Source organism: Ostrea edulis, chromosome 5 (genome assembly GCF_947568905.1).
Source record: "Ostrea edulis chromosome 5, xbOstEdul1.1, whole genome shotgun sequence".
In the NCBI taxonomy this organism is placed as follows: Eukaryota; Metazoa; Mollusca; class Bivalvia; order Ostreida; family Ostreidae; genus Ostrea; species Ostrea edulis.
The window spans coordinates 67,917,731-67,944,557 of NC_079168.1; the positions used below are offsets into that span (position 1 = coordinate 67,917,731).

At 36.4% G+C, this 26,827-nt stretch overlaps 1 protein-coding gene across 6 annotated transcripts in view; it reads right to left on the minus strand.

Moving 5' to 3' along the window:
* Positions 1 to 3,976: 3,976 nt before the first annotated feature.
* LOC130054716 (uncharacterized) overlaps positions 3,977 to 26,827 on the minus strand; it is a 30,825-nt gene continuing 7,974 nt past the window's right edge. For 5 of the 6 annotated variants that reach the window (XM_056165269.1, XM_056165265.1, XM_056165268.1 and 2 more), the window contains 15 exons: positions 25,398 to 25,495; positions 21,227 to 21,374; positions 19,272 to 19,460; positions 18,603 to 18,879; positions 16,406 to 18,493; positions 16,215 to 16,275; positions 14,901 to 15,003; positions 14,571 to 14,776; positions 14,091 to 14,166; positions 10,037 to 10,168; positions 9,667 to 9,718; positions 9,078 to 9,277; positions 8,736 to 8,859; positions 6,436 to 6,510; positions 3,977 to 6,046 (listed from right to left, as the gene is read on the minus strand). In XM_056165269.1, coding sequence (XP_056021244.1) covers positions 5,907 to 6,046; positions 6,436 to 6,510; positions 8,736 to 8,859; positions 9,078 to 9,277; positions 9,667 to 9,718; positions 10,037 to 10,168; positions 14,091 to 14,166; positions 14,571 to 14,776; positions 14,901 to 15,003; positions 16,215 to 16,275; positions 16,406 to 18,493; positions 18,603 to 18,879; positions 19,272 to 19,460; positions 21,227 to 21,374; positions 25,398 to 25,495 — 3,969 coding nt within the window. In that variant the 3' untranslated portion in view covers positions 3,977 to 5,906. Of the gene's footprint in view, positions 6,047 to 6,435; positions 6,511 to 8,735; positions 8,860 to 9,077; positions 9,278 to 9,666; positions 9,719 to 10,036; positions 10,169 to 14,090; positions 14,167 to 14,570; positions 14,777 to 14,900; positions 15,004 to 16,214; positions 16,276 to 16,405; positions 18,494 to 18,602; positions 18,880 to 19,271; positions 19,461 to 21,226; positions 21,375 to 23,018; positions 25,288 to 25,397; positions 25,496 to 26,827 lie in introns of those variants that run through there. The other variant, XM_056165270.1, reaches the window with a different exon arrangement.

The window sequence follows — 26,827 nt, forward strand, 5'->3', positions numbered from 1 at the left end:
TGGACCATTGTATGGGTCGGTTATGATAAATATTGAAGGGAACATTTTTAAATCACATTTTGAACGTAATTTCATGAAGAAATCCGTCTACATATCTGTTTTATAATTTAAGTATATGGTTTTGTAACTTCCTCAAAGGCCTCTATCACGTTCCACCTTATATGTGTCTATGAGCAAGGGGATGGGGGGGGGGGAGTACTCGAACTGAGTCAAATATTTGTGGATGACGTTATTTGCAAACAATCCAAGAGTTTGGGTGCAATTCACTAATTAAAAGGAAATTTGAGACATAGAGGAGCAGGCAGAGGAATACGTAACTATGTATCAACAACAGGTGTATTTTCAAATGAAACCAACGAAATGAATAATTCCGGGAGCATTCCTCATGAAATTACTTTACACTTCCCTTGTCGCTCTTTTTATACACTTTATATACTTTGCTTGCATGCCATTTCCTACTTACTTCATTAATCAAGTTTCATATATTTTCATGTCTCCCGAGGAAAATTTTGAAGAATTCAAGATTCATGGCCTCTGGAGGGTCTTCCGACTGTAATGACTCAAAATTGTTTTATTTGTGGGTACTAACTAAAAATTCCAATCTGATAAAAATGATATCCTCCATCTGCTCCTTTGTTTTTATGTTGTAGAGACAATATGAAAACAAAGGAGCGGATCGGGGATCTTATTCTAATCAGATTGTAAAAAATCCTTACTTAAGGGGGGGGGGGGCACAACCATACTTCTTCCCCCTTTGAAAAGTGTGGGGGCATATGTCCCGGCTGTACCTTCCCCTACTCCCCTGTACTGTGTACAACATACTGCAATGGGGGATCCCCATCTAATATAAATGAGATATAACTATTTTCACCGTGAGAACATTTTTCTTGTAACTAACAATTTTATGACGGTTTAAAACGTAACTCGGTCAAAAAAAATGTAGTACGGAGAGAATAGGTTATGTACATGCAAGAAATAATGCTTTGAGTGCCGAGAACCTGCATATTAGAATTGAGTCTTTTTTTAACCGTGGTATATTCTCATCTGGTCAATCTATGTTAATTTTGTGTTAAAAAGTGAGGGGGCACAAACCCACGTGTCCCCCCCCCCCCATCTTCCAAAAGTGAGGGGACACGTGCCCCCGTCCCCTTGTCCTACATCCCTGATAGGCATAAATTATCCAGTGAAATGCTATAGTCTACCCAAAGTTATCGTTCGCATACTCACTAATACCTCTATCAACACTTACTCATTTTTCAAAATTCTTGATAAACGATAATGATGCGTAAATGAAATAAGCTATTGACTTCAGTTGCAAAAAATGGATGTCAATTCATCAGTTTTAAGAAGATTTCACGCCTCTCTGTGACACAAGCAGTATTGTATTTAGACGCAGCCCTTTTTTATGTGTGTGTTTGATTATACAAGATCTATACATGTAAATAGATAGCATAAATGCATTGGTAGATTCAGAGGGAGGTGTGGAGGTTTTATAGGTTGTACCTCTGCCTATCGTTACAAAATGTTGCTTAATGAGGTAAAAATAACACATTTTGAGAATGGAACTCCCCTTTTGAAAACTAAAATATATGGTAGAACCCCTTTTTGAAAATTCCCTGGATCCGTCCCTGAAATATGCGGGTTTTCTCCAGTTGTAATTGGTCATGGAACTTACAGTGGGTTTTCCTCAAATTTAATGAACTAGTTCTTACTTTTATTTATCAACCGTGAAAAAAAAATTACACATGGAATAAATTTGATAAGAGGAGCAGCAGGAATGATAACTCTGGGTAAATAATGACCTGAAAACCCGTCTCAACTCCTTTAAAATAAATCATTCTGCTAAGAAAGGGAGGGGGTCATTTTTCTACGGGGGTAATTATTTTTCAGGTATGACACGCAAAATAATGACGCCTGGGTCTTTTTTCTACAAAATTATCCAATTTTTCTACGGCTAAGGGCAAACTCCCCGTCGACGCCTCATTACGTCACTTACGAATAGAGCAAACGAACTCTGGTGGAAGTTTGCGGCTAAGGGGTCATTTTTCGACGACGAAAAATGACCCCCGGTCATTATTCTATGGGAGTCAAAATTTGCCTCTACACCGGAACGAAGATTACAGCGAAACCCGGAATCCAAATTACGATCTTAAGGTTCCGGCCGGAACGCAAAATAACCGGAACGTAAATTATGCAACCCGAACAATCAAAATCACCCAACAATTCTTTTATTTTACTTTTACATGAAAGACCAAGGTAAAAAAAAAAATGGCACGCGACACACAGTCTTATCATGGTATACCAACATTACCAAATATTAAAAAAAGTCCCAAAAAATTTATTATTTGACCTTTACATTAAATGTCAAAGGTCATAAAAAATGGTAGCAACACGCTGTCTTATGGTAATACCCACATACCAAAAATGCCTATGTCAAAAGGCAAAAAAAGAGTTATGTCCCGAACAAACTTTGTATGAGAAGCGGAAGAATAAAAATAAGAATCCACACTAAAACAATGTGTTTTATTGTTATTTGAAGATATCATAAATTCATTTGATGCACGCAACGATTGAACTAAAGATTTTTTCAAATAATTAATGATATCTTCAATTCTGAATTACTGCGCGCATTAATTGAATTGTTGATAACATTAATTATTCTGCTGAATTGGTGAGCACTGTAATTGAATTATTGCTCTCTTCAAATGGATTGATTTCATCAACGTTACATTGAATATTGAAGGGCGCTACATTTCAATATTGAAGAGAACAATAATTCAATTAATGCCCTCATCAAATTACAGTTTTACATATATAGGAAAATATTGTCCAGAACCACTGGGACATTTCAATCAAACTTGATACATATCATCCTTAGGTTAAGGGGATTCAAGTTTGTTCAAATGAAGGGTCATGTCCCCTCTAAAGGGGAGATAATCATAAAAATAGGATGGGGTTATTTACAAATCTTCTCGAGAATCACTGGGCCAGAAAAGCTGAAATTTATATGAAAGCTTCCTGGCATAGTGGAGATTCAATTTTGGTAAAATCATGACCCCTGGGGGTAAGTTGGTACCATAATAGGGGATCAAAGTTTTACATGGGGAATATGATGGGGAAAATCTTTTAAAATTGTCTTCTCAAAAACCACCGGGCCAGAAGAGTGGATATTTAAGCGAAATCTTCTTGGTATAGAGTAGATTCAAATTTGTTCAGAACACAGCCCCTGAGCATAGGGTCACATTAGGGGATCAAAGTTTTACATGCTGATATATAGGAAAATCTTCTCCAGAACCACTGAGCCAATTTCAATCAAACTTGATATAAATCATCCTTAGGTGAAGGGGATTCAAGTTTATTCAAATGAATGGCCATGTCCCCTCTAAAGGGGAGATAATTGCAAAAATAGGGTGGGGTCATTTAAATATCTCAAGAACCACTTGGCCAACAAAAAAAAAACCACCCTAAAATTTACATGAAAGTTTCCTGACAAAGTAGGGATTCAATTTTGTAAAAAACTTATGACCCCTGGGGTGCAGGTGGGGCCAAAACTGGGATCAAAGTTTTACATGCAGAGGGAACCAAACTAAATGGCACAAAGCATCAATGAAATTTGTTAATATGAAAGGTCATACCCGTCTACAAGGGCATATGATAATTAATAAATTTATTATCAAGTTTAATAATTAATGGAATTTTTAGTCATTACCTTTGAATAGTTTTTTCTGAACCAAGCTGCTTGTATACTGATAGTTTTGCTCATGTTTCTTTATTGCTAAAAACTGCTGCTCAGGTTGTTTGGGAACAACATTTTACTTTCATCTATTTCATCTAGATGTAGGTAATATTGCACGTAAATTGGACCAAATGTTTTTTTCCAACTCTACTTGAAATGTTTACTGCCCCCCCCCCCCCCCCCCTGCATTCTCACAACAGGTACTTGCATCAACAGGAAAACTAGAAGAGAGAAAAAAAAAACATTTCTACATTTTATTTAGGATTTGTGATTAAAAGAACAAGGAGTATTTCCTCCAATAACATCACAACTTGTTTGACAAATTGTCAAATAACAACTAACAGCGTACTAACTGCACAGGCACCAATTCTGTTACATCTAAAAACTGGAAAATAACAGTTGTTCGACGATCAAGATGGACACAACAACTGGATATATGCAGAAGCACATTGTGCTGATGTGCTACCTTGCACAAAACTGGTGCTTGTATTATAAACCTAAAATAATGCTGAGACATGCATTGTTGATAATTGTAATTCTAAAAAAGTTTTATACTCGAACAAAACAAAATTATGAGTACATAAACAGCTGATGATACATACAATGTAATACTGAAAATATGGCACCACAGAATGAATATGCATTCATTTTAAAAGGCATCTTCAGAACATAAAAGGAATTTTACAACTCAGTTACACATGTTTCTTCATAAACAAAAGGAGTATGGGTAACTCATGTAACACAGTAAATACAGTTACAATCATTTACTGCTTATAAGGAAGAGCAACACCACTCTTAATACATTCAGCAATGCAACAGTAATTCAAGAAAGGATTAATATCCAAATAAACCATTCTTTGGTTTAAAAAAAAAAGTGGCTCAAACAGTCGCAGATGAGATTATATGAACATCAAAATTTGACTAAAGGGCATTTCACTCGAACAAGTACAACATCTAAAGAAAAAAAAAACTTTTCAAAAATATACTTGGCACCAACATGGGATACATGTACAACAAGATTGATGATCCTAGCCTTATCAGTACTGTTTCTTTCCACGATGACCCACAAAAGTATGACCTTGACTTCTGACATTGAGAAATAAAAGGCACCTTCCTCTCACCATGGGGAACGTATACCAATTTTGATCATCCTACTCTTATCAATGCTGTTTTTATCCTTTCCACAAGGTGCTGATAGACCCAGAGAAACTGCACTATACCACAATACAAGCTGTGATGTGAATACATGGATCAAGTTTGATCATCCTATCAGTACTGTAGTGGTGTTTCTATCTTGATTTGCACCTAGAAAGTCACAATGTAAATTGTAAGGTGCTGACAGACAAACAAACTGGGCCATACCATAATAGAACCTGTCTATGACAGGTGTATAAACATAAAGGACAAAATAATGAGTTATTCCTTTTACAAAGTTTCACTATAACCATGTTCTACTGTAATGTCTTAACGATATGTTGCATGCTCTATCATACATGTAAATAAACTGTACTAAAATGATGAATAGTGTTGTAGATACCATTGTGATAATAAACGGTGGCAATGGATAATGTGTACATGGTTTTCAAACTGAATTCTTCCTGCCACTATCACTATAATACACAGCTTAAGCCATCATCTACACAAATTTTCATTCATAAAGATATTTTTTTTTCTCCTTAACAATCTTTCATTCATGAAGTCCAAGCAGGACTGCTTAACACAATGAATCACGTGTGTGTGATGTAAATGGAATGTTTACAATGAAATGGCATACTGGATCACAGAAAAATACTGCTTTTGTCAGTTAGCAGTGTAACTTGAATGTGTATATGGAAAATTGCATAGATAAAACTGTATGGACGGAAATGCTTTACATGCTTTCATTCCCCACGCTCTTTTTGTGACATAATGATTTTAAAACATTTACACTTTATGATACTCATTTGATGTTACCAAACAGTTCGTAAATATCATGTTATTAAAAGATACAAAGCTTGTACAGCTTTACCAAGATACCCCACCCCACTGCTATCTTGCTTCAAACTTCAACAATTTTCATTGTGTATCTGGACATTTTGAACCTTCCCCCACGACTGAAAGCCACATGCAGCAGTGTATCATTTCTTCCACGTTCCTAGAGCCCGATTCTTATAACATCCTGTCTGTTTGATCAACTCTGTTGTTTTTTGACGGACATCGGCCAGGCTATGATTGCAGCATTCCGTTTGTAAGCAAACACTGGTTGTCTCCCTTGTGAACTGTGCTCCAACTTAATCACCTGCGGGATATTCATGTCAACCAGTCGAGTTTCTGCAAGAATATAAGTTCAAAGTGTGGTCATTATTATATGGCAGTAGGAAATAAAAACCAAATGAATTTGAAATAGAAATGATCTTCAGGGGCCAAAATAAAACAGCATAATTTTTAAAAAGAAAATACAAGACTAGTCTCAATATCATACAAAACAGCATATTCTGGAATTGACTAATATTCTTCACAGAACCACACAACAATAATAGATTACATTGCAAATTGTCTCCCCTTTCATCAAATCATTATGGACTTGCTTGCTGAATGATAATGGTTATCTGAATGTGACAATTTCCAAAGTTAATGCCCTTTTAGAATATTTTATGTGATATATCATTTCATAGTGCTTTTCATGGTTGACCTTGTACAAGTAATTGATGAATACAAACCTTCTCCATTGACCAATAGATAGAGACCATAGTCCTGTGGATTAGTGATTCGGAACTTGTGGGCAATCATAGAACCTGTCAAAACATAAAGGCTGACCTTGTCATCAAGATAAAAATAAATGCTGTTTCATTATCTCAGTCTTGATTCAATTTTAGCTGAAACAGGTCAAGAAATAACAATACATGTACCTATTAAAGCAATTCTATCTAGTTCAAAATAAATCAAAGAGCATAATTGTAATTACACCATCATCCACTTGCAAAGTAGGTCCATGTTTAACAGATTATGATATATAGAATATCACACTCTAATGTTGATCTCGGACCTGGGATTGGCCCCAAGAGTTGATCTCGGCCCGAGCCCTATGGGCAATCCCAGGTCCGAGATCAACATTAGAGTGTGATATTGTTTATATCATATACCTAAAACACAGCAAGTTGATAAACAATAATTTTAAAAGGGGGGGGGGTGGTATTGACCCAAACGTAAATACATGGTATACTGTACAAATGGCAACGATATATGACTATTTCATTCCTTCAGTGAATTTACTTTAATGGTTATGTTTCCAGAACTGTTGGCATTGTGAAACATGCATTGTGAAACATGCTAAAGTCTGGGTTTTGTAGCTTTATTCCATTGCTGGTCATGATAATTGGATGATTAATTATGGACATTCCTTCATGTGGTCTAGAATCTGGACTGAACTGCTTGGCTGAGAAACTCGTCACATCTATTGCTGTGTTGTTCATGTACATGTATATACTATTAAGCAGCTCCTAGGGGTTTGTTAATTAATACTAAGATTGGAAATATTAAAGTGAATTATATTTTTTTTTTTTCGGATTTACCAAACTCGCCCTTTTTCATTATTTCATATAATTTGTAAGAGTTGTGGAACTTTGTTTACGTGGCGTCATCATATGAACTGGAATGTTTACAGATATGATGCTGCTTTTTCTTTGCTTAGGGAATGTTACTTTAGACTGTTCAAAGTAAGTTTTTTTTTACCGTTTCCCATCTGTTTAGCATCTATAAGTCGTTGAAATACGTCGGAAGATATTGGTTCTGCTTTTCTCCTTTTATTGCCAAGTCCTTGGGATTTTAGATTTCAGAAATCGTTTTAAAGCAGTTTTCTACATCAAAATTGCCGTAAATTAACATTTTGATCTCCATTAGGACCGGGAATTTCTTTTTTTGAAAACGTTTTTATTTAATTTTTCTGCTTAAATTAAATTTTGTCGAGGAAGAAAGTATTACATTTGAAAAAAAAAATGTGTCTAATATCATTTTTTCATGTAGTTATGTTAGATTTTAAAAGATTAAAGAAGAAATAGCCATTTGAAATTTGAGGGTGAGACAGCCCTACCTACTTGCAGCTGTCTCACCGTAGCCAAGATAGGTGTATCAGGGCTGATACACTACTAGGTATGTGATATAAGTAAGAAAATGTCTCTGATTTTAAAAGTATCATATTCTAAGGCTATAATACCCTAACCATCATTAAAGTTATATATGCTATATGTAAGTTATACACTTTTATGCAATTCATGGGGGCCAATGTTCATGGGTAAGCAAAATTTTGCTGGTTTGTGCAAACGTAATTTTGTGGGTAAGCGATATGATTTCACTAGGAGAGATAACTCTACTTGGTTTAAAAAATGTTCGAGGACACGTAAATTCATGGGTAAGAGTGACACACAAAATCCACGAACATCAATCCCCCACGAACAATGATGATTCCACAGTATTGATAATCACGTGACATTGCAAGCATAATTTCAAAAGTAAACGTGAATGGCATGCAGGCTGTTGGCAGGACACATTCAGCGATAACAGGGTAGAGAGAACCATTTTAAACAATGGAAGGGGAGTTAATTTCATATTTAACATCAAATCACTATTCAGTATAATTACATACTGTAAAACTCATGATGTTTCTAATATTTTTCTCATGCGCTTGTGCACATCCACCAAAACATCACTCCTTCATAAATATGCATTAGAAATTCACCGTTTTCCACTTAATACATTGAGTAGACCAGTACTCCTTTACTTCCCGTACATAATTTGTCAAAATTGCCAAATCATATTATTTTTCATTGTTTATCGTACTGGCAAAATACACAGTCTGGTTTTTAACACTGAACAAAATACTGCTTAATATGGCACGTTATACCTTTAAGATAAACATCATGAAATATTTATCTATTGTATATTACACAAGCCTGAAAGTTGAATGAAAAACTCAAATAAAAAGAGTTTCTCTACACTGATAAGAAATTCAGTGACAACTTACACACATCCTTCGTATTCATGTTTGGCCGGACAGGAAGTGTTTTCCAGATGATGGAGTCTCTCAGCTCATCGGGAATGGCCACCTTTAGGAACCCCTCCATGTCTCCTAATGTCGGCACTTCCACCTGGAAAACAGTTTTCCTTTTTCAATGAAAAGATAATTTCTGATATTAAAACAGAAACTCATAAAAATGAATTGATAAACTGTTGATATAAAAACAAAGTACCAGATTGATTCCATTATAGTCAATATACATCTGTTTCCAGGAGACTGACTATTTGTTCAATACTCTTCACTATTTTACAATGTCTTGACAAACCAGCATATACATGTATACATTACCTGCTGAGAATCACGGAGTGAACCCTGCATGTTCTTGAAGTTTTTGAGGGCCAGAACAGCACTACTGAGAGAGGTAAGATAGTATCCCCCCTCCCCATTCAGTAGAGATGGATGGATTAGACCCCACATAAAGTCGGCCTCGATTTCTGCTGCCACAATCCCACACTGCACCAGAACATAAATCAGCACAGGAAGGAAGTCTACAAACATCAACACACACAGTGATCTCCGACTTCCATTTAATTAAATCACGTTTACACTCACTCTGCAAACATGCAACACACACAGTGATCTCTGACTTCCATTTAATTCAATCATGTTTACACACACTTAATTCACTTTTGTGATTTGTAAGTATTTGTATGTGGAAAAAGATCAAAATAATATCGTAGAATTCAAAATTCCCTGTAACCACTTACTGAACAAGAGAATCTTTAGAAAGCTGAATTGCATTTAACACATGAATGATATCAAGCATGTTCAACATCCAAAGACATGCAGGATAATTACCATCATGTGTTTAATTTTGAAAGACATGAATAATAATTAAATCCAGTTTTTAACATTGTATGAGATATATGATAATTACCATCTGCCCCTATTGTGACTATGCCTTCCTTTTTGTTCATATTTTGAGTCATCTGCAGAAGAAAAAAGAACAATATAATCTTAATTTAACAACTCTTCTCTAGATGTAATAGCTTTTTAAACATACAAATGATTTTAAAATAGATTATCAACTGGGTTAAAGCTTATAGGTACAAGAACCTAAAGATATTCGGATGCCAGATTAATCATACTTGGTGATATTACAACAAATAGTGTGGGTTCAAAGGTCAGAGTGAAAGGTCAAAGTCACACATGAGATATGAAGAGCAAACAGACATCCATAAGGAATCGTGAAATGGTGGCAATTACAGCCTCATCTTAATCAACAAATGATAATAGTCTTCACTTACACATTTGTAGATAGTAGATGTTGCTGCCAACAGACACTCAATTTTCTTTAGAGGTGAATAAGCCTTCTGCATGTTGTGAAGGTGCTCCTTTATGGAGTCCATGGTACCAGTGTCTGGTAGGGGTATATCAGGCTGCAATACACAAAAATAATATCAATCATTTACTGTGAAAATATGTAAATTACAGTTTTCTATCCCCCCTCCCCCCAGTTGCCAATATTTCAAACATCATTCACCCTAATGCCGATGTGTTCAATGACACTCATTCTAATGATTGCTTCAATGACATCAACCCGACATCTCACACACTTACCAATAACACCAATGTCTCTAATGACATCAACCCCACATCTCACACACTTACCCTAACATCAATGTCTCTAATGACATCAACCCAACATCTCACACATTTACCCTAACATCAATGTCTCTAATGACATCAACCCCACATCTCACACATTTACCCTAACATCAATGTCTCTAATGATATCAACCCGACATCTCACACATTTACCCTAACATCAATGTCTCTAATGATATCAACCCCACATCTCACACACTTACCCTAACATCAATGTCTCTAATGACATCAACCCCACATCTCACACATTTACCCTAACATCAACGTCTCTAATGACATCAACCCGACATCTCACACATTTACCCTAACATCAATGTCTCTAATGATATCAACCCGACATCTCACACACTTACCAATAACACCAATGTCTCTAATGACATCAACCCAACATCTCACACACTTACCAATAACATCAATGTCTCTAATGACATCAACCCGACATCTCACACATTTACCCTAACATCAATGTCTCTAATGACATCAACCCGACATCTCACACACTTACCAATAACACCAATGTCTCTAATGACATCAACCCGACATCTCACAGACTTACCAATAACACCAATGTCTCTAATGACATCAACCCCACATCTCACACACTTACCCTAACATCAATGTCTCTAATGACATCAACCCCACATCTCACACACTTACCCTAACATCAATGTCTCTAATGACATCAACCCGACATCTCACACACTTACCCTAACATCAATGTCTCTAATGACATCAACCCGACATCTCACACACTTACCCTAACATCAATGTCTCTAATGACATCAACCCCACATCTCACACACATACCCTAACACCAATGTCTCTAATGACATCAACCCGACATCTCACACACTTACCCTAACACCAATGTCTCTAATGACATCAACCCCACATCTCACACACTTACCAATAACATCAATGTCTCTAATGACATCAACCCGACATCTCACAAACTTACCAATAACACCAATGTCTCTAATGACATCAACCCCACATCTCACACACTTACCCTAACATCAATGTCTCTAATGACATCAACCCGACATCTCACACACTTACCAATAACATCAATGTCTCTAATGACATCAACCCCACATCTCACACACTTACCCTAACATCAATGTCTCTAATGACATCAACCCAACATCTCACACACTTACCCTAACATCAATGTCTCTAATGACATCAACCCGACATCTCACACACTTACCCTAACACCAATGTCTCTAATGACATCAACCTGACATCTCACACACTTACCAATAACACCAATGTCTCTAATGACATCAACCCGACATCTCACACACTTACCAATAACACCAATGTCTCTAATGACATCAACCCAACATCTCACACACTTACCCTAACATCAATGTCTCTAATGACATCAACCCCACATCTCACACACTTACCAATAACATCAATGTCTCTAATGACATCAACCCGACATCTCACACACTTACCCTAACATCAATGTCTCTAATGACATCAACCCGACATCTCACACACTTACCCTAACATCAATGTCTCTAATGACATCAACCCAACATCTCACACACTTACCCAACATCAATGTCTCTAATGACATCAACCCGACATCTCACACACTTACCAATAACATCAATGTCTCTAATGACATCAACCCCACATCTCACACACTTACCCTAACATCAATGTCTCTAATGACATCAACCCGACATCTCACACACTTACCAATAACATCAATGTCTCTAATGACATCAACCCCACATCTCACACACTTACCAATAACATCAATGTCTCTAATGACATCAACCCAACATCTCACATACTTACCTTAACATCAATGTCTCTAATGACATCAACCCCACATCTCACACACTTACCCTAACACCAATGTCTCTAATGACATCAACCCAACATCTCACACACTTACCCTAACATCAATGTCTCTAATGACATCAACCCGACATCTCACACATTTACCCTAACATCAATGTCTCTAATGACATCAACCCGACATCTCACACACTTACCCTAACATCAATGTCTCTAATGACATCAACCCGACATCTCACACACTTACCAATAACACCAATGTCTCTAATGACATCAACCCGACATCTCACACATTTACCCTAACATCAATGTCTCTAATGACATCAACCCGACATCTCACACACTTACCAATAACACCAATGTCTCTAATGACATCAACCCCACATCTCACACACTTACCCTAACACCAATGTCTCTAATGACATCAACCCGACATCTCACACATTTACCCTAACACCAATGTCTCTAATGACATCAACCCAACATCTCACACACTTACCCTAACATCAATGTCTCTAATGACATCAACCCGACATCTCACACACTTACCCTAACACCAATGTCTCTAATGACATCAACCCGACATCTCACACACTTACCAATAACACCAATGTCTCTAATGACATCAACCCGACATCTCACACACTTACCAATAACACCAATGTCTCTAATGACATCAACCCAACATCTCACACACTTACCAATAACATCAATGTCTCTAATGACATCAACCCGACATCTCACACACTTACCCTAACATCAATGTCTCTAATGACATCAACCCGACATCTCACACACTTACCCTAACATCAATGTCTCTAATGACATCAACCCAACATCTCACACACTTACCCAACATCAATGTCTCTAATGACATCAACCCGACATCTCACACACTTACCAATAACATCAATGTCTCTAATGACATCAACCCCACATCTCACACACTTACCCTAACATCAATGTCTCTAATGACATCAACCCGACATCTCACACACTTACCAATAACATCAATGTCTCTAATGACATCAACCCCACATCTCACACACTTACCAATAACATCAATGTCTCTAATGACATCAACCCAACATCTCACATACTTACCTTAACATCAATGTCTCTAATGACATCAACCCCACATCTCACACACTTACCCTAACACCAATGTCTCTAATGACATCAACCCAACATCTCACACACTTACCCTAACATCAATGTCTCTAATGACATCAACCCGACATCTCACACATTTACCCTAACATCAATGTCTCTAATGACATCAACCCGACATCTCACACACTTACCCTAACATCAATGTCTCTAATGACATCAACCCGACATCTCACACACTTACCAATAACACCAATGTCTCTAATGACATCAACCCAACATCTCACACATTTACCCTAACATCAATGTCTCTAATGACATCAACCCGACATCTCACACACTTACCAATAACACCAATGTCTCTAATGACATCAACCCCACATCTCACACACTTACCCTAACATCAATGTCTCTAATGACATCAACCCGACATCTCACACACTTACCCTAACACCAATGTCTCTAATGACATCAACCCAACATCTCACACATTTACCCAACATCAATGTCTCTAATGACACTCACCCTGACAAACACTCACCCTGACAAACACTTACCATGATAAACACTCACCCTGACAAACACTCACCCTGATAAACACTTACCCTGATAAACACTCACCCTGACAAACACTCACCCTGATAAACACTTACCCTGATAAACACTTACCCTGATAAACACTTACCCTGACAAACACTTACCCTGATAAACACTTATCCTGATAAACACTCACCCTGACAAACACTCACCCTGATAAACACTTACCCTAACACCGATGTCTCTAGCCGTCTTTGTTCTGGCATATCTGATGTTGCTGGAGAGTTTCTGTAAACTGCCATTTCTACAATCAAGAGATTTACAGAAAGGTATTGCAAATTTGACATCTATAATTACATGTATAGAGATAATAAGATGAAAAGAAATCAGGCAATTATGAAAATACATTTTTTTTAAAAATGAATGTTATCTAGATAATATCAGAGGATTTTTAGCAACAAAGTAGTGATTTGTAAATTTTGAGACACGAAAATTAAGCTTTTACATTTATGTCCAAATCAAACATCACAAAAATTCCCAGATTTACACATTTGGATTTAACAAAAATTCACAACTCATGTGAATGGTATTCTTTTAACAACCCTGAATTTTCACAGCATTGAATGAAAATGACTACCAGTAAATTATTTGCAATATTCATAAGAGCTCCTTATCTTACTAAGTCACAGAGCTTGAACAAAAGCTGACCTTGTGTATTCTGTGACAAAGAGGTTGTAGATGTGGAGTTTCAGTGGATGAAGAACACAAATATGGAGGGATCTCTCTATAATGTTGTCAATGTTGAGTATCTCATCCTTTTTCAATCGACCACGCTCACGCTCAATAAGATCTTCTAACTCACCCTCCCCATGCTTGACTAGATAATTCCTTATTCCAGTCATAAACTGACGGACCTGAGAATTAAATAAATACAAAAGTTTATTTAAATGATAAAATACAATGTATACATATGAATCTTTGAGAACAATGTCCCGAATCCGAGTATGCACAGAAATGATGCGGTGTTCGTAATCTCACATTTCTGGTGACATGATGAGGGTTGGTCTCCTGACTATCCAGAGTACACTGTATGAAGTTCTCGATGGTACAGCCAAATGTTGTGTTCTTGTCTTTAGACAGCCTACAAAATGTGACCACAATGCTACAGTGCATTTACCCACACTATAGAAAACAAGGATACTAATAAAACTGACAGATCCTCCCTGAAATGCATCTAACCAATAAACAACTTCATATGATGAATGACTCACACAATGATCAATGACTGTTAAAATATTGTTGAAATGAAGGTTTCCTTTTCATATACAAGGTATATGTTAAGTGATGTTGACCTTTACAAAATGACCTTGAGTAAACTTTACCTGAAAACCATTTCCCTATTACTCATTTCTATAATATATAATCAATACCTGTTCAAAAACTGTTGAAATAAAGCACTTATTCCCTTATAATGAAAATGTTCTGAGTGACCTTGACCTTTCCAAATTGATCTTGAGACCTTGGTCCAAAAGATCAATAACTGTTGAAGTGCTGTTGAAATGAAGTAATTTTTCATATATAAAGTAAATTTTCTGAGTGAATTTGACCTTTACAAAATGACCTTGAGTGACCTTTGTTTGAAAGTCATTTGCCTACTACTTATTTGATGTGCAATAATATATTATCAAAACATGTTCAAAAACTGTTGAAATAAAGAACTTTTTACTTATGTAAGTTATATGTTCTGAGTGACCCTGACCTTTCCAAAATAACCTTGGTCCAAGAGTCCCTGTCTCAAGGAATACTTGTGATCAAGTAAGATCAATTTCTTATAAAAAGTTTAGGAGATTGGAACTTTTATATAAAAAATTGTGACCTTGACCTTTCCAAAATGACTGTCTCAAGGAACATTTGTGATCAATTATATACATTTCTGATGAAAGGTTTAGGAGATATGAGCTCGGACTGACAGACAGACAGATATAATGGCAACTAAATTTTTTGGGGTGCATATAGAGACAACATTCATTTAAAGTTTATTCAGCTTAGTGATTAATGATGGGATAACCCATAGCTTATTTCCTTATATAGTCTTTACTTGTACAGATGGTGGCATGAGGGAGTGATTTGTATGAATGGAAATCAAAATGCCCGGAGAAAACCCACACATCCAATCAGGCTACTACCATACCTTCTCAGATAAACCAATGCCGATTGATAAACTTTGGTCATATCATATCAAAATGCTGCTAATTTTGAGCACATTGGAATTACTCAAACTTCTCATTCCTGAAAATCTGTCAGTTTCATACTACATAATTTATTCATAACTGAAAGCAGATGATGACTAACCTGCAAATGTAATCAACAATTCTGGATTCTGGGGTCTTTGGCTTTGTACCTCTATCTACCTCTGTAATCAGAAGTGAGGCTATCATTTATACTACATACACTTGATTTTCTACCAACAGACATAAGCACAGTGTTAATTCTAGCAAAAATCAAACTAAAAATTAACAAATAACTACCACAATCTCATGTACCTGCAGTTGGTGCAAGGGATGTTTGCTGATAAAATTTGCTCTCTGGGGATTTGGGGAAAGTACTAGAAAGAGTATCTCCAAAATTTCCATAACTGTGCACAGAAAGGCGATTTTCTATCACAGATTTCATGGCAGTCTTACACACATCTGGATAATCTTGTGGAGGAACTAACTCTGGTGGTATATCAGGTGGAAAATGACTAGAAGTCCCACGGTGCGGATCACACGCACGGCTCTGAAACACACTTCCTTCCGATGATGGTGGATGCACAATAACTTTCGGAGTATCCTCACAACTATCATCATCTACAACATCATCGTCATCGGACACATAGTCCAATGTACTGTCTGATAACAAGCTTTCTCTCCTTTGATGGGAGGCTTGCCATGCTTCAATCCTCTCATTCACATCCATAGTAGGAAAAAATTTCGGATTCATTAAAGCTTCAAAGGACACGTTATCCCATGGCTTACAAAACACTGTCCCGGTACTGAGGTGTGACTGGCGGTTCTGGTCCCGGGACGGATTTCTCAAGTTGTCATATTCAGAAGAACTACTTGTTTGATGCAGGGGGTTAAGGAATTGTACCGGTCGAACAGTCAACGTGGGGTTCACAGTGGATATCATGTCCTCCATCGTAGCTGTGTCGTCCGTGGATGACGATTCACAAGATGTCTTCCTCTTGTAGACTGGGAATTTCCTGAGAGTGGATGTCACTTCATGTTGCTGTTCTTGTGACAGTTCCTCCCAAGAGAACTCCCTACTTTGATGGATGGTCTGACTCACATTCCTGCTACTAGACTGTTTTTGAAAGTCAGTTTTACTCCTAGACATTTTCCTTGCGTTGTTATCTATCACAATCTTTTTGCTATCCAGACGCAATCTGCTTATTGAAGGCGGTAATACGTCTTTTTCAGGATGACTTGTTGATCTGACTTTGGCACTCTGAGTCCTCCGTAAGGCTTTGTGGTCAGCACCATTATTTGAGTTCACAGAATCGAAACTGTCAAAGGTTTGTTTTCCCTCTCCATCATCATATCCTGGGGAAAAAATGGTCTCCAGCTCCGGAGTTTGGGAGACAGCTCTTGCTTTCCTCTTGTGAATTCCCATGGCAGGTGCTGACCTTCGATTGACTTTCTTTAATTCTACATCATTCAGTGAATCAAATGGTTCTGCATAAACAGGGCTTTTAGCAGATGACAATGCGGTTGATGTTGATGAAGAGTCATCATTGACAGGAAGTGGGGAGGGTTTTGTTTTCATTTTTGGACTTGTCTGTGTCTGCACAGAACTTGTGCAAAATTTCACTTTCAAGGATTCAACATCCACATCTTCACTACGTATGGCATTTTTGATTTTGTAATCATCCAAACTCAGAGTCCTGTGAATGTTTGATTTAGGTTTTGGGGTTGGGAAGGTAGATGCATTGAGTTCACTATTCAACATTTTCTCTGGAACTTGTTTGGATGTATGGTTTTCACACAAATTTTCCTCATTCACGGATTCTTTCTCCTTGATGACTTCCTTGGCTAACACCTTCTCATTCCTCCCCCCTCTCTTGCTGGACTTTCTCTTTGGTGTAGAGGGAACAGGACTAAGGATACTATGAGAGGAAATGGAATGTCTCCATATGTCCTCATAATCCGACATCTTGTCAGACAGATTACTCTTAAAATATTGGTTCTCCTCGGGAATGTTCAATAAATCCAGAGAGGTTGTGAAATACAATGAAGTTTGAGATGGTTGATTGACTGACACACCACCTGAGTCATTAGAGAGAAGACTTTCAGCGGAACTTCCTTTCCTGGTGGGTCTCCTGTGATCCAAACCTTTCTCAACATTGTCCTCCACACTGGAGGTGGTCTGGTTTAGGCTCCCCTTACTGTGAGAGGAGTGACTGGATTTCCCAAGCGTTTCCAAGGTACTGGAGGAACCTTGCTGATGAAACATTGGTGAGGGATTTCGAGGAACACAGTGAGTGCCATTAATTATGTTAATGGGTTCACTCTTAGATTTGTGAAGGTTTGGTTTGTTAAGGGACAAATCCATCTGGGATCCTCGGTCAAACTTGTAGGATGTCCAGAAATCTACAAATTAAAAACAGTAACACCAGTCTTGTCTTAAGGCCCTTCCAATGGTATAAAAAATTACAGAAAACAATACAAACAATGCACATTACAATAATGAACTACGAACCTTGACCTAGATATGATAAGGAAGTCAATTCTTGGAGTGTCTTGGCTCTGCGGATGGTTGGAGGAAGGAGAAGTGGGCAAGGTAGTTCATCAGTCCAGTGATGGTAGTGATCCAGCAGGTGAAAAATGGAGGCAAAATAATGAAGTGACCCCTGGATCCTGAAGCCCTTGTCTGAATGCTGGATGAGATAATGGTCCACATTGGCTCGGTTTTTCTCCGGAAACTGTGCAGACAGAGCCAGGGTACTGGTCTGGCTGGAATTCCTGATGATGAAGGTCTGGAAATAAAAGCAATGTACTTCAGCATCATAATGCAACTCTACAGCAGTGAGACAACACAAAACTCGGCTGCAATAGGCTGTCTGACTACAGCAGTGAGACAACCCAAAACTCGGCTGCAGTAGGCTGTCTGACTACAGCAGTAGGACAACACAAAACTCGGCTGCAATAGGCTGTCTGACTACAGCAGTAGGACAACACAAAACTCGGCTGCAATAGGTTGTCTGACTAAGTTGTGCATGTTACCAAGTATGAAATACAACATCTACTGGGGAGCCGTCAATCACAAGTAAAGATATTTATTAGAGTTGATAAAATGATTATATCTTTAACAAGTGTTGCTATTGATTCTAGAGAAACAGTGCCTGGAATGATTATCTGTAAAACTTACCCCAGGTTCACGGTCTTTGAGGAGGTGCACCGCACCAGATCTACCTATGTCTGGCAGGTACCAGATGGGATGGGTCTTTGTCAGGCGTTCGTGAAATGAGATGTGTCGCTGTTCAAGATTGGTTTCACTGCATGTTCTGATGGGCAGGTTTACCTCCGATTCATTAATGATACTAGGAATTTCTAGGCCCTAAGGGGGAAAACAATTAATTGAAAACAATGGCATTGACATTTCTAATCATCATGTATAAGATGAATTCAGTAATGCAAGTTAAATAAATAATTCCCAGTCTGTTGTAATTTATAGAAAATCAAAACTGCACCTGAATGGGAGAATAAACAAATTTTGTTGGGAAAACAAGCTCAAAAACTGAGGTTATTTTCCAGACTGGATCATGGTGGTGAAGATGAATTGCTTATTTCTCCCACAATTCTGACACTGTGAGAATTATTATTTGTTGGTACTATTCTACAGTATAGCTCTGACATTATTTCCATGATGTGGCCCTGATGGATTTATGAGAAAGACGAACAATCAATTCTTAAATACAAAAGGATTCACACTATTTGAAAATACTACATATCAAGTATTGTGATCATCATCATCAACAGTTTCTGAAGAGATTCTTGGTATCAAACTTCTCTATCTCCTAAGAGTCAGTGCAAGAATTTTTTAAATCAAATAAAATAAATTATCATCATTTTTTTATCCTGCATTTCATGACATCATATAGCTAATCAAGATACTGACAGAGTCATTCATCAATAAAGCAATTAGCACAAAACAGCAAATCCATTACATATAAATAGGTTTGACTTGCAGGAGTCTTCTGGTTTCATTCACACATAGAGTTTAATGTGATTTCAATCCGGTTTGAATTTGTATCAAAATTTGTGTCACCCTCAATGAGGAGTACTTAGTGTAAAGTATAGCAATAACAATTCACATTAAACTGTCATGTGCATTCAAATCTTGTCTCATGCCGATTCAGAATAAATATTACAACCAGATACAGGATTTTATTGCATTGACTTGACTGACATAAAGTCGAAGATAACTAGTGTAGAGTCAATCTGCTCCCTTCTATCTATGGATACTAGGTGGTTCGTTCTAGGCTGGATTTTTCTTGGAATAGTTATTTCAATCATAAATCATAAATATTTAAAATTTTGTGATATTGAGGTTTGAAAGTTGGTATTTTGGCTAAAGAAAACACTTTTCTCCACTCTCTAATGGATTTTTAAAAAAAAAAAATGAAATTACATCAATTCAAAAGTGATAAACATGGGGAAAGATTTGCAATAGTTTACAAGACATCGCTACTATGGTTACAGGACATCGCTACTATGGTTACAAGACATCGCTACTATGGTTACAAGACATCGCTACTATGGTTACAAGACATCGCTACTATGGTTTGAAACTTACTACTTTGCAGTAGTCTAATACAGATATCAAAATTAATGCACAATAAAATGTAATGTGCATTTCTATGAACATGGCATTAGACTAAATGACCATTAAAAGATGACAATGTAACAACTTCTTTGTTTTGTGAAAACTTGGAGGGCCAATAATTTGAGCCTTAAAGCCCCAACTTGTACAAGATTTTATAGGTGAGGTATCCTTTGATTTTTGGATAACTGTGTTTGATTGGGAATGTATGTACTGATGTTGACAGTTAATGTGGACGATGTACATTTATTTGTGCAGCATACTATCAAGGAGAAGGTCAACAATGAGCACTTTTAAGTACCTTTAGACACGTGAACCATATTAGACTATATTTTTTTTACAGAATAACATACCCTGTAATCTAACACACAAGATGCTTATTCCTTCCTGCCTGTGTCCTATTACAGTGACTGCACACATTAATTCTGATTTTATAATTTATTATGGTTTCCAGTTCTTCAATGTAATTAGTCTACAACAGAAATCTGAATGTTATTTACCTGCTGTGGCTGTAACCTGAAGACGTCAAGGTGTCTCGATTTAAAAGATTCACTTTTCTCGTCGTGGGAATAGCTGTCTGTGGACGCTAGGGTCCCGAAGGCACTATCCTCTCCTACCATGTGACTGGAGTTGCATGACTGGCCCGTTCTGCAAAAAAAAAATTTTTTTTTTTTAAATTAATATCCCACAAAACCTGCAACCATCTTTTAAAAAACTGACAAAAGACAATTTTATGATTTCCTGTCTTTTTAATGAAACTAAGCACTAAATTATTTTTTTGTTATTTTTGCATTTCCTGTGAAGCCATTTCCTATATTAGCCAATGTCATCAATCATGTCATGTCTATTGTGTAAATGTGTCTGGTTACACCCACACAATATCACCGGCCAAAACTTCCTTGCCTGGCACTGACACTGGCCAAAATTCAAATGCGTAAAAATCTATACAGTGTGTCTTGCACTCCTTATATTTGCAGGTCTTTTTATTATCAATAAGAATAATTTAATAAAATGTATTATTTGTGTTTGAATTAAACTGAAATATATATATTTTCATGTACAATGTAATACTTCGCCATCCAAGTGTTTACGGTCCACTCCGCTCCGTTGATGGGCGGAATGGACTGAAAACCCTTGGCTAGCGAAGATGACTGTAATATAGCACTGCATTGCTACATTGATGAAGTGAAAGAATTAGCCTGTAACATGGACGCTCTGAAATCGTTAAACTCAGCCCAAGGCTCAATGAGCAAGACTCTTCTAAAAAGTCCGGAGATCTAAATCAAGATCTAAAATCTTAACTCAGCCATGGCTCAATGAGCAACTCTTCTAAAAAGTCCTGAGATCTAAATCAAGATCTGAAATCTTTACACATGTTCACAATTACACATCGATGGTATTAAATATAGTATTCAAATCCACAAGATCCTTTTCCACAGCCTTGCTTACATTCAAACAACAGACAAATTAAACCTAAACATATTCTCCTCATGGAAGAAGATAAATATTTTTTGAATGATCGGATGTTCACATAATGAGCACCTTACATTACGAAATGTTTATGCAATGTTCACACTTGCCATATCAACAGAGCATTGGGTTTAAAATCTGCAAGTTGTGAGTTTGAGCCTCCTTGTGGATAAATCCTATCTAGCTAACTTTCCAGCACAGTTGGTTGGCTTGGAATTTTTAAATCTATTAAAGGGTCATGAGTTCAACACACAAATGTGGTCAGTCAGTCACACACTATTACCAGTTACAGTACAAACAAAATCATTTTTAAAAATTCAAAATTGTCCTTAATATGAATTCCGAGTACAATTGGAAGAGTTAATTTATTTCACACATACACAACATATACACATGCAAGCTTCTTGATTGAGTGTATACAATGAAGTTTTAAGCTGACATTTTTATGCGAGCTTAAATTATTTTAAAACAAACCTTTTAATAGATAAACCCATTTCCCTACAGGGAAAATTGATAACTACCTCACTTTTAATGACCAAATCCTCATACTGAAATAATTGTATTCAATATATCTCTGAAACCTATCAATTATAATGATTAGAATATTGTATAAAAGTGAAGGAGTTGGTGATCAAAATCAAAACTTTCCACTGCTACACAGGAATGTTTGTAACATGCCTGAAGATCCCCCTTAATTCAAAATGTTCACTTCCTAAAATTGAAACATGAAAATTTGAACTGTTTACCTATATACTTAACCCACTCTCTTGTCAAAACAAAAGTATAAGTCTCACGATAAAATCTACAGAGTTTACACCTCACCCCATCAGAGTCGATCCATCACCAAGAGCACTAATGTACGTATCCCACACAGTCAAGAAAAATTCCAGGAGTGGGGAAACAGTGGATGATCAGAGGGGTCTGTTATTATTACGAGATAGCTCCCAAAAACACAACAATGATGTCCAAGATTGTTATCGTATGTCACAATTAATCACAGCTCCCCCCCAGGGCACCGTTCTCATGTCCACAAGTTCCTGGTCTGTCATAGGCTATCGATAAAAATCACTGCCTCAAACAAACGAACATATATTTATATTTATCTACCTGAGACTGATGTTACAGATAAGCTATATAACACTGTAATACTGTGATTCATTTCAAATTATCTCTGTGTACCTAATGAAAATATTTTGTGTTTTTGTAAAAATTATGTGACAAATTTGTAACTATTGCTTTCGTCAGATACCAAGAGCAAAAGTACTCAAGGCACATACTACTAGCCCTATATATTTAAAGTGCACCTGACAATCACACCTATAAACATTAGGTACACATTATTTACTTTACATGAATGTTACATTCTTTTGGTTAATGTTTTTTAAGACACTTTCTTTGCCTTTTCTTTTTTTTTTTTTTTTTTTTTTTTTTATCTGAAGTTTTAAGAATTCTGAATTACCTTCTTTTAAATTATGAGTGATCTTAAATGTTTTTAAGTAGACCAGTACAAATGTGGCTAATACTCTCTGCTGGGCTCATCCAAAGTAGGGCAGATTTGAAATACTATAAATTTGAAGGCCACATTCATATTTATAACTTATGAGGCCTTACGTACCTCATAACAAGAAGAGAACTAACTGCTAGGCAAATAACTGACATGCACTAGTAGATTTAGAGGGGGGGGGATATTTTTTTGTAACCCAAAATTAACAAGAGTACCGCAAACGGTATATAATGCTCCCATGAAAATGCTTACATAAGGTGTTTTTCTTAAGCCATAATTTGTAGAACTTTGCTTCAGGTAGTATCAGCCATCATCAGGCTGTGACATACAAATGTACTTTCTTTGTATAATATGAATATTTCTAAAAATGGACTAAGTTCATTTTTAATTTTCTTAAAAATTGAAGAAAATCAAAATTCTTGTCACATGCACATCTTCCATACCCATACAAATATTCTATAAAATAAGAAGGTCCTCACTTTAAAACTGTAGAAGGAAAAATAAAAGACAAATCATGTACTCTCTATGCAATATTTCCTCAAAACTGACTAAGTTCAACAACCTGTAATTTTCTCAAAAGTTGAAGAAAATCAAAATCCTTGCCACATGCACATCTTCCATACCCATATAAATACTCTGTAAACTAATAAGGTCCTCACTTCAAAACTGTGGAAGGAAAACAGACAAATCATGTACTCTCTAGGTAATAATTCCTCAAAACTGACTAAGTTCAATAACTTGTAATTTTTTTAAAAGGCATTTTCCTTTTGTCATGGTGATCAAACGTACAAAGTTGTAAGATCCTGGAGCTTATGGTTCATTTTACCTACATTGTTCAGACAGACAAACAGACAGGCGTTGCCTACTACATTACATCTTGTCTTTGACGCATGTATAAAAAAGGTCAAATACAACCTCTGGGTTAAGTATGAGTGTGTAATGTTTCCATAATGAAAAGTCTAGAGAAGGATTTTACATCATTTTCCCTGTGACTTTAACATTGTCTATACATGGCCTTGGTCTGAGAACATGACACATGCATGGGTCACAAACAACCTCTAAATCTCTAAAAATACAAAAAACAAGAATTTTTATCCAGTTTTCCTGACCTTGTTCATCATCATGTCCATATAACCTTATAGTCCAGAATTATGACACATTCTCAAGTCATAACTCGTAAGCAACATTTGCGAGATGTTTGAGTTTATCATACTTGTTGCAAAGATACATGTCTGATCAATACAAAAATTTTAAAATGTTTCTTTCCCCACTGACCATCACTTTATTGTCCACATTACTATGACCCAGGGTCAGGTCATACAATCAGGTCACACAATCAGATCACACACTGCATTTGTTTCATCTATGGATATCTCATGCTTACTTTGATACAAAGTTATTGCCACCACAAAATTTTAACATTTTCTCCTGGTGACCTTGACCTTTAAACAAATGACTCTGAACATGGGTCATAACATGCTCTCAAGTCAGAAACAACATTTGAAGTGTGCAGACTGGACACAATTTGCACTGAAAGACAGAGACAAACTCGATGAAAAGATGGGCAGAGTAATTCAATATTCCCCCTGCAAAAAACAATCCACCATCATTTAATTAAGGGTGTAACATTTCTATGGTGATGATGATGTAACTATAGGTTTGTTTTGTTCTGTTTGCTTTTCACCACACAAACTTACCCAAATGCTTTAAAGGTGACTTGATTCTCTTTTGTTGGGTATATGGTGCAAAAGTCATTCAGCAAGATGTCAAGGTCATTTGCAATGTTGTTCAGCATCTGTAAAAAACAAGATATCTTTGATATACAACAGAAAGAGTGCATATAAATCTCAATAAGTATCAAATACATGTGTACAAGTGTGGTTAAATGAGTTAATATCAGTTTTCATAAGAAAAAGAAAATTTTAAGTTTAGTCTCTATCAAGCTAAGCAATTGTCTTTCATTTAATCAAATCTTTACATGCAATTAATCTAAGGTTTATATACCAAAAACATTTTTAAAATTTTGCCATAATCTGAAGTTACATTGATTATGATGATGCTTGGATATGATCCATAAGAGTGTTTAACTTGCATGATATGAAATGTGAATATTTGTGAGTCAATGTTGAATCAGAAAATGATTAGAAATTATGACAAAGTAAAGAAATAAAATTAGAATTAAGCAAAGCAATTTAACTGATAACATGGTAAAATTAATTTCTGGATTATGCTGCAGAAAATAATTCAGAATATACAATATCAAACATTTAGTATAAGTCATAACGTGATTCTTAAAAAAAAAACAAGAGGAGCAAAAATCTAAAAGTAAAAAAAAATATTAGTTCAACTTTTGCTTTTTATTCAATAATGTATAGAAGGACCTAGAAAATCATTGCAATAAGACACCCCCTGCTCCTATTGAAGGATCTAGCAGACCCCCCTCCCTCTTATCTATATTGAAGGATCTAGCAGACCCCCCTCCCTCTTATCCATATTAAAGGATCTAGCAGACCCCCCCCCCCCCTCCTGTCTATACTGAAGGGCCTAGCAAACCATTGTAATAATAATAAGACATCCCCTATCCACATTGAAGGATCTATCACCTACCGGTATATCACGGAATGTTTGTCAATATTCTTACAAGTTTGAAACACAATTGTTAATGTATAATTTATGTCATTAATTTCCCTATTCAATAACAGTTAATATGGAAACCATAACATGGGGGGGGGGGGGGGGGGGGTTAAGTGACAATGAAAAAAATTGACTTCCCCATTTTCAAATTTCCTATCCTTGCATTAATACCACATTGGGGAGTATATATTCTACCGATTGATGCTAACTTAATTCTTTTTTTTCCCTACTCCCTCGAAAATAATGTCAAATTTTCCATGAAAGTGAAGGCTAGGATAACCATACAAAATATAGGAACCACTGTGCTTTATTCAACAGAGGTTTACATTAACAAAATAACATCTAAACAGACCTGGGTTTTCTCTTATATTTATTAAATACTTATAACACACATACATCTCTTTCCACACCTGTTTGATTACCTGAGAAAATTCTCAAAAAGTGTTTGAACACAAAATGTCTGTATAGTGGGCAAACAAATGAAATTCTCTTA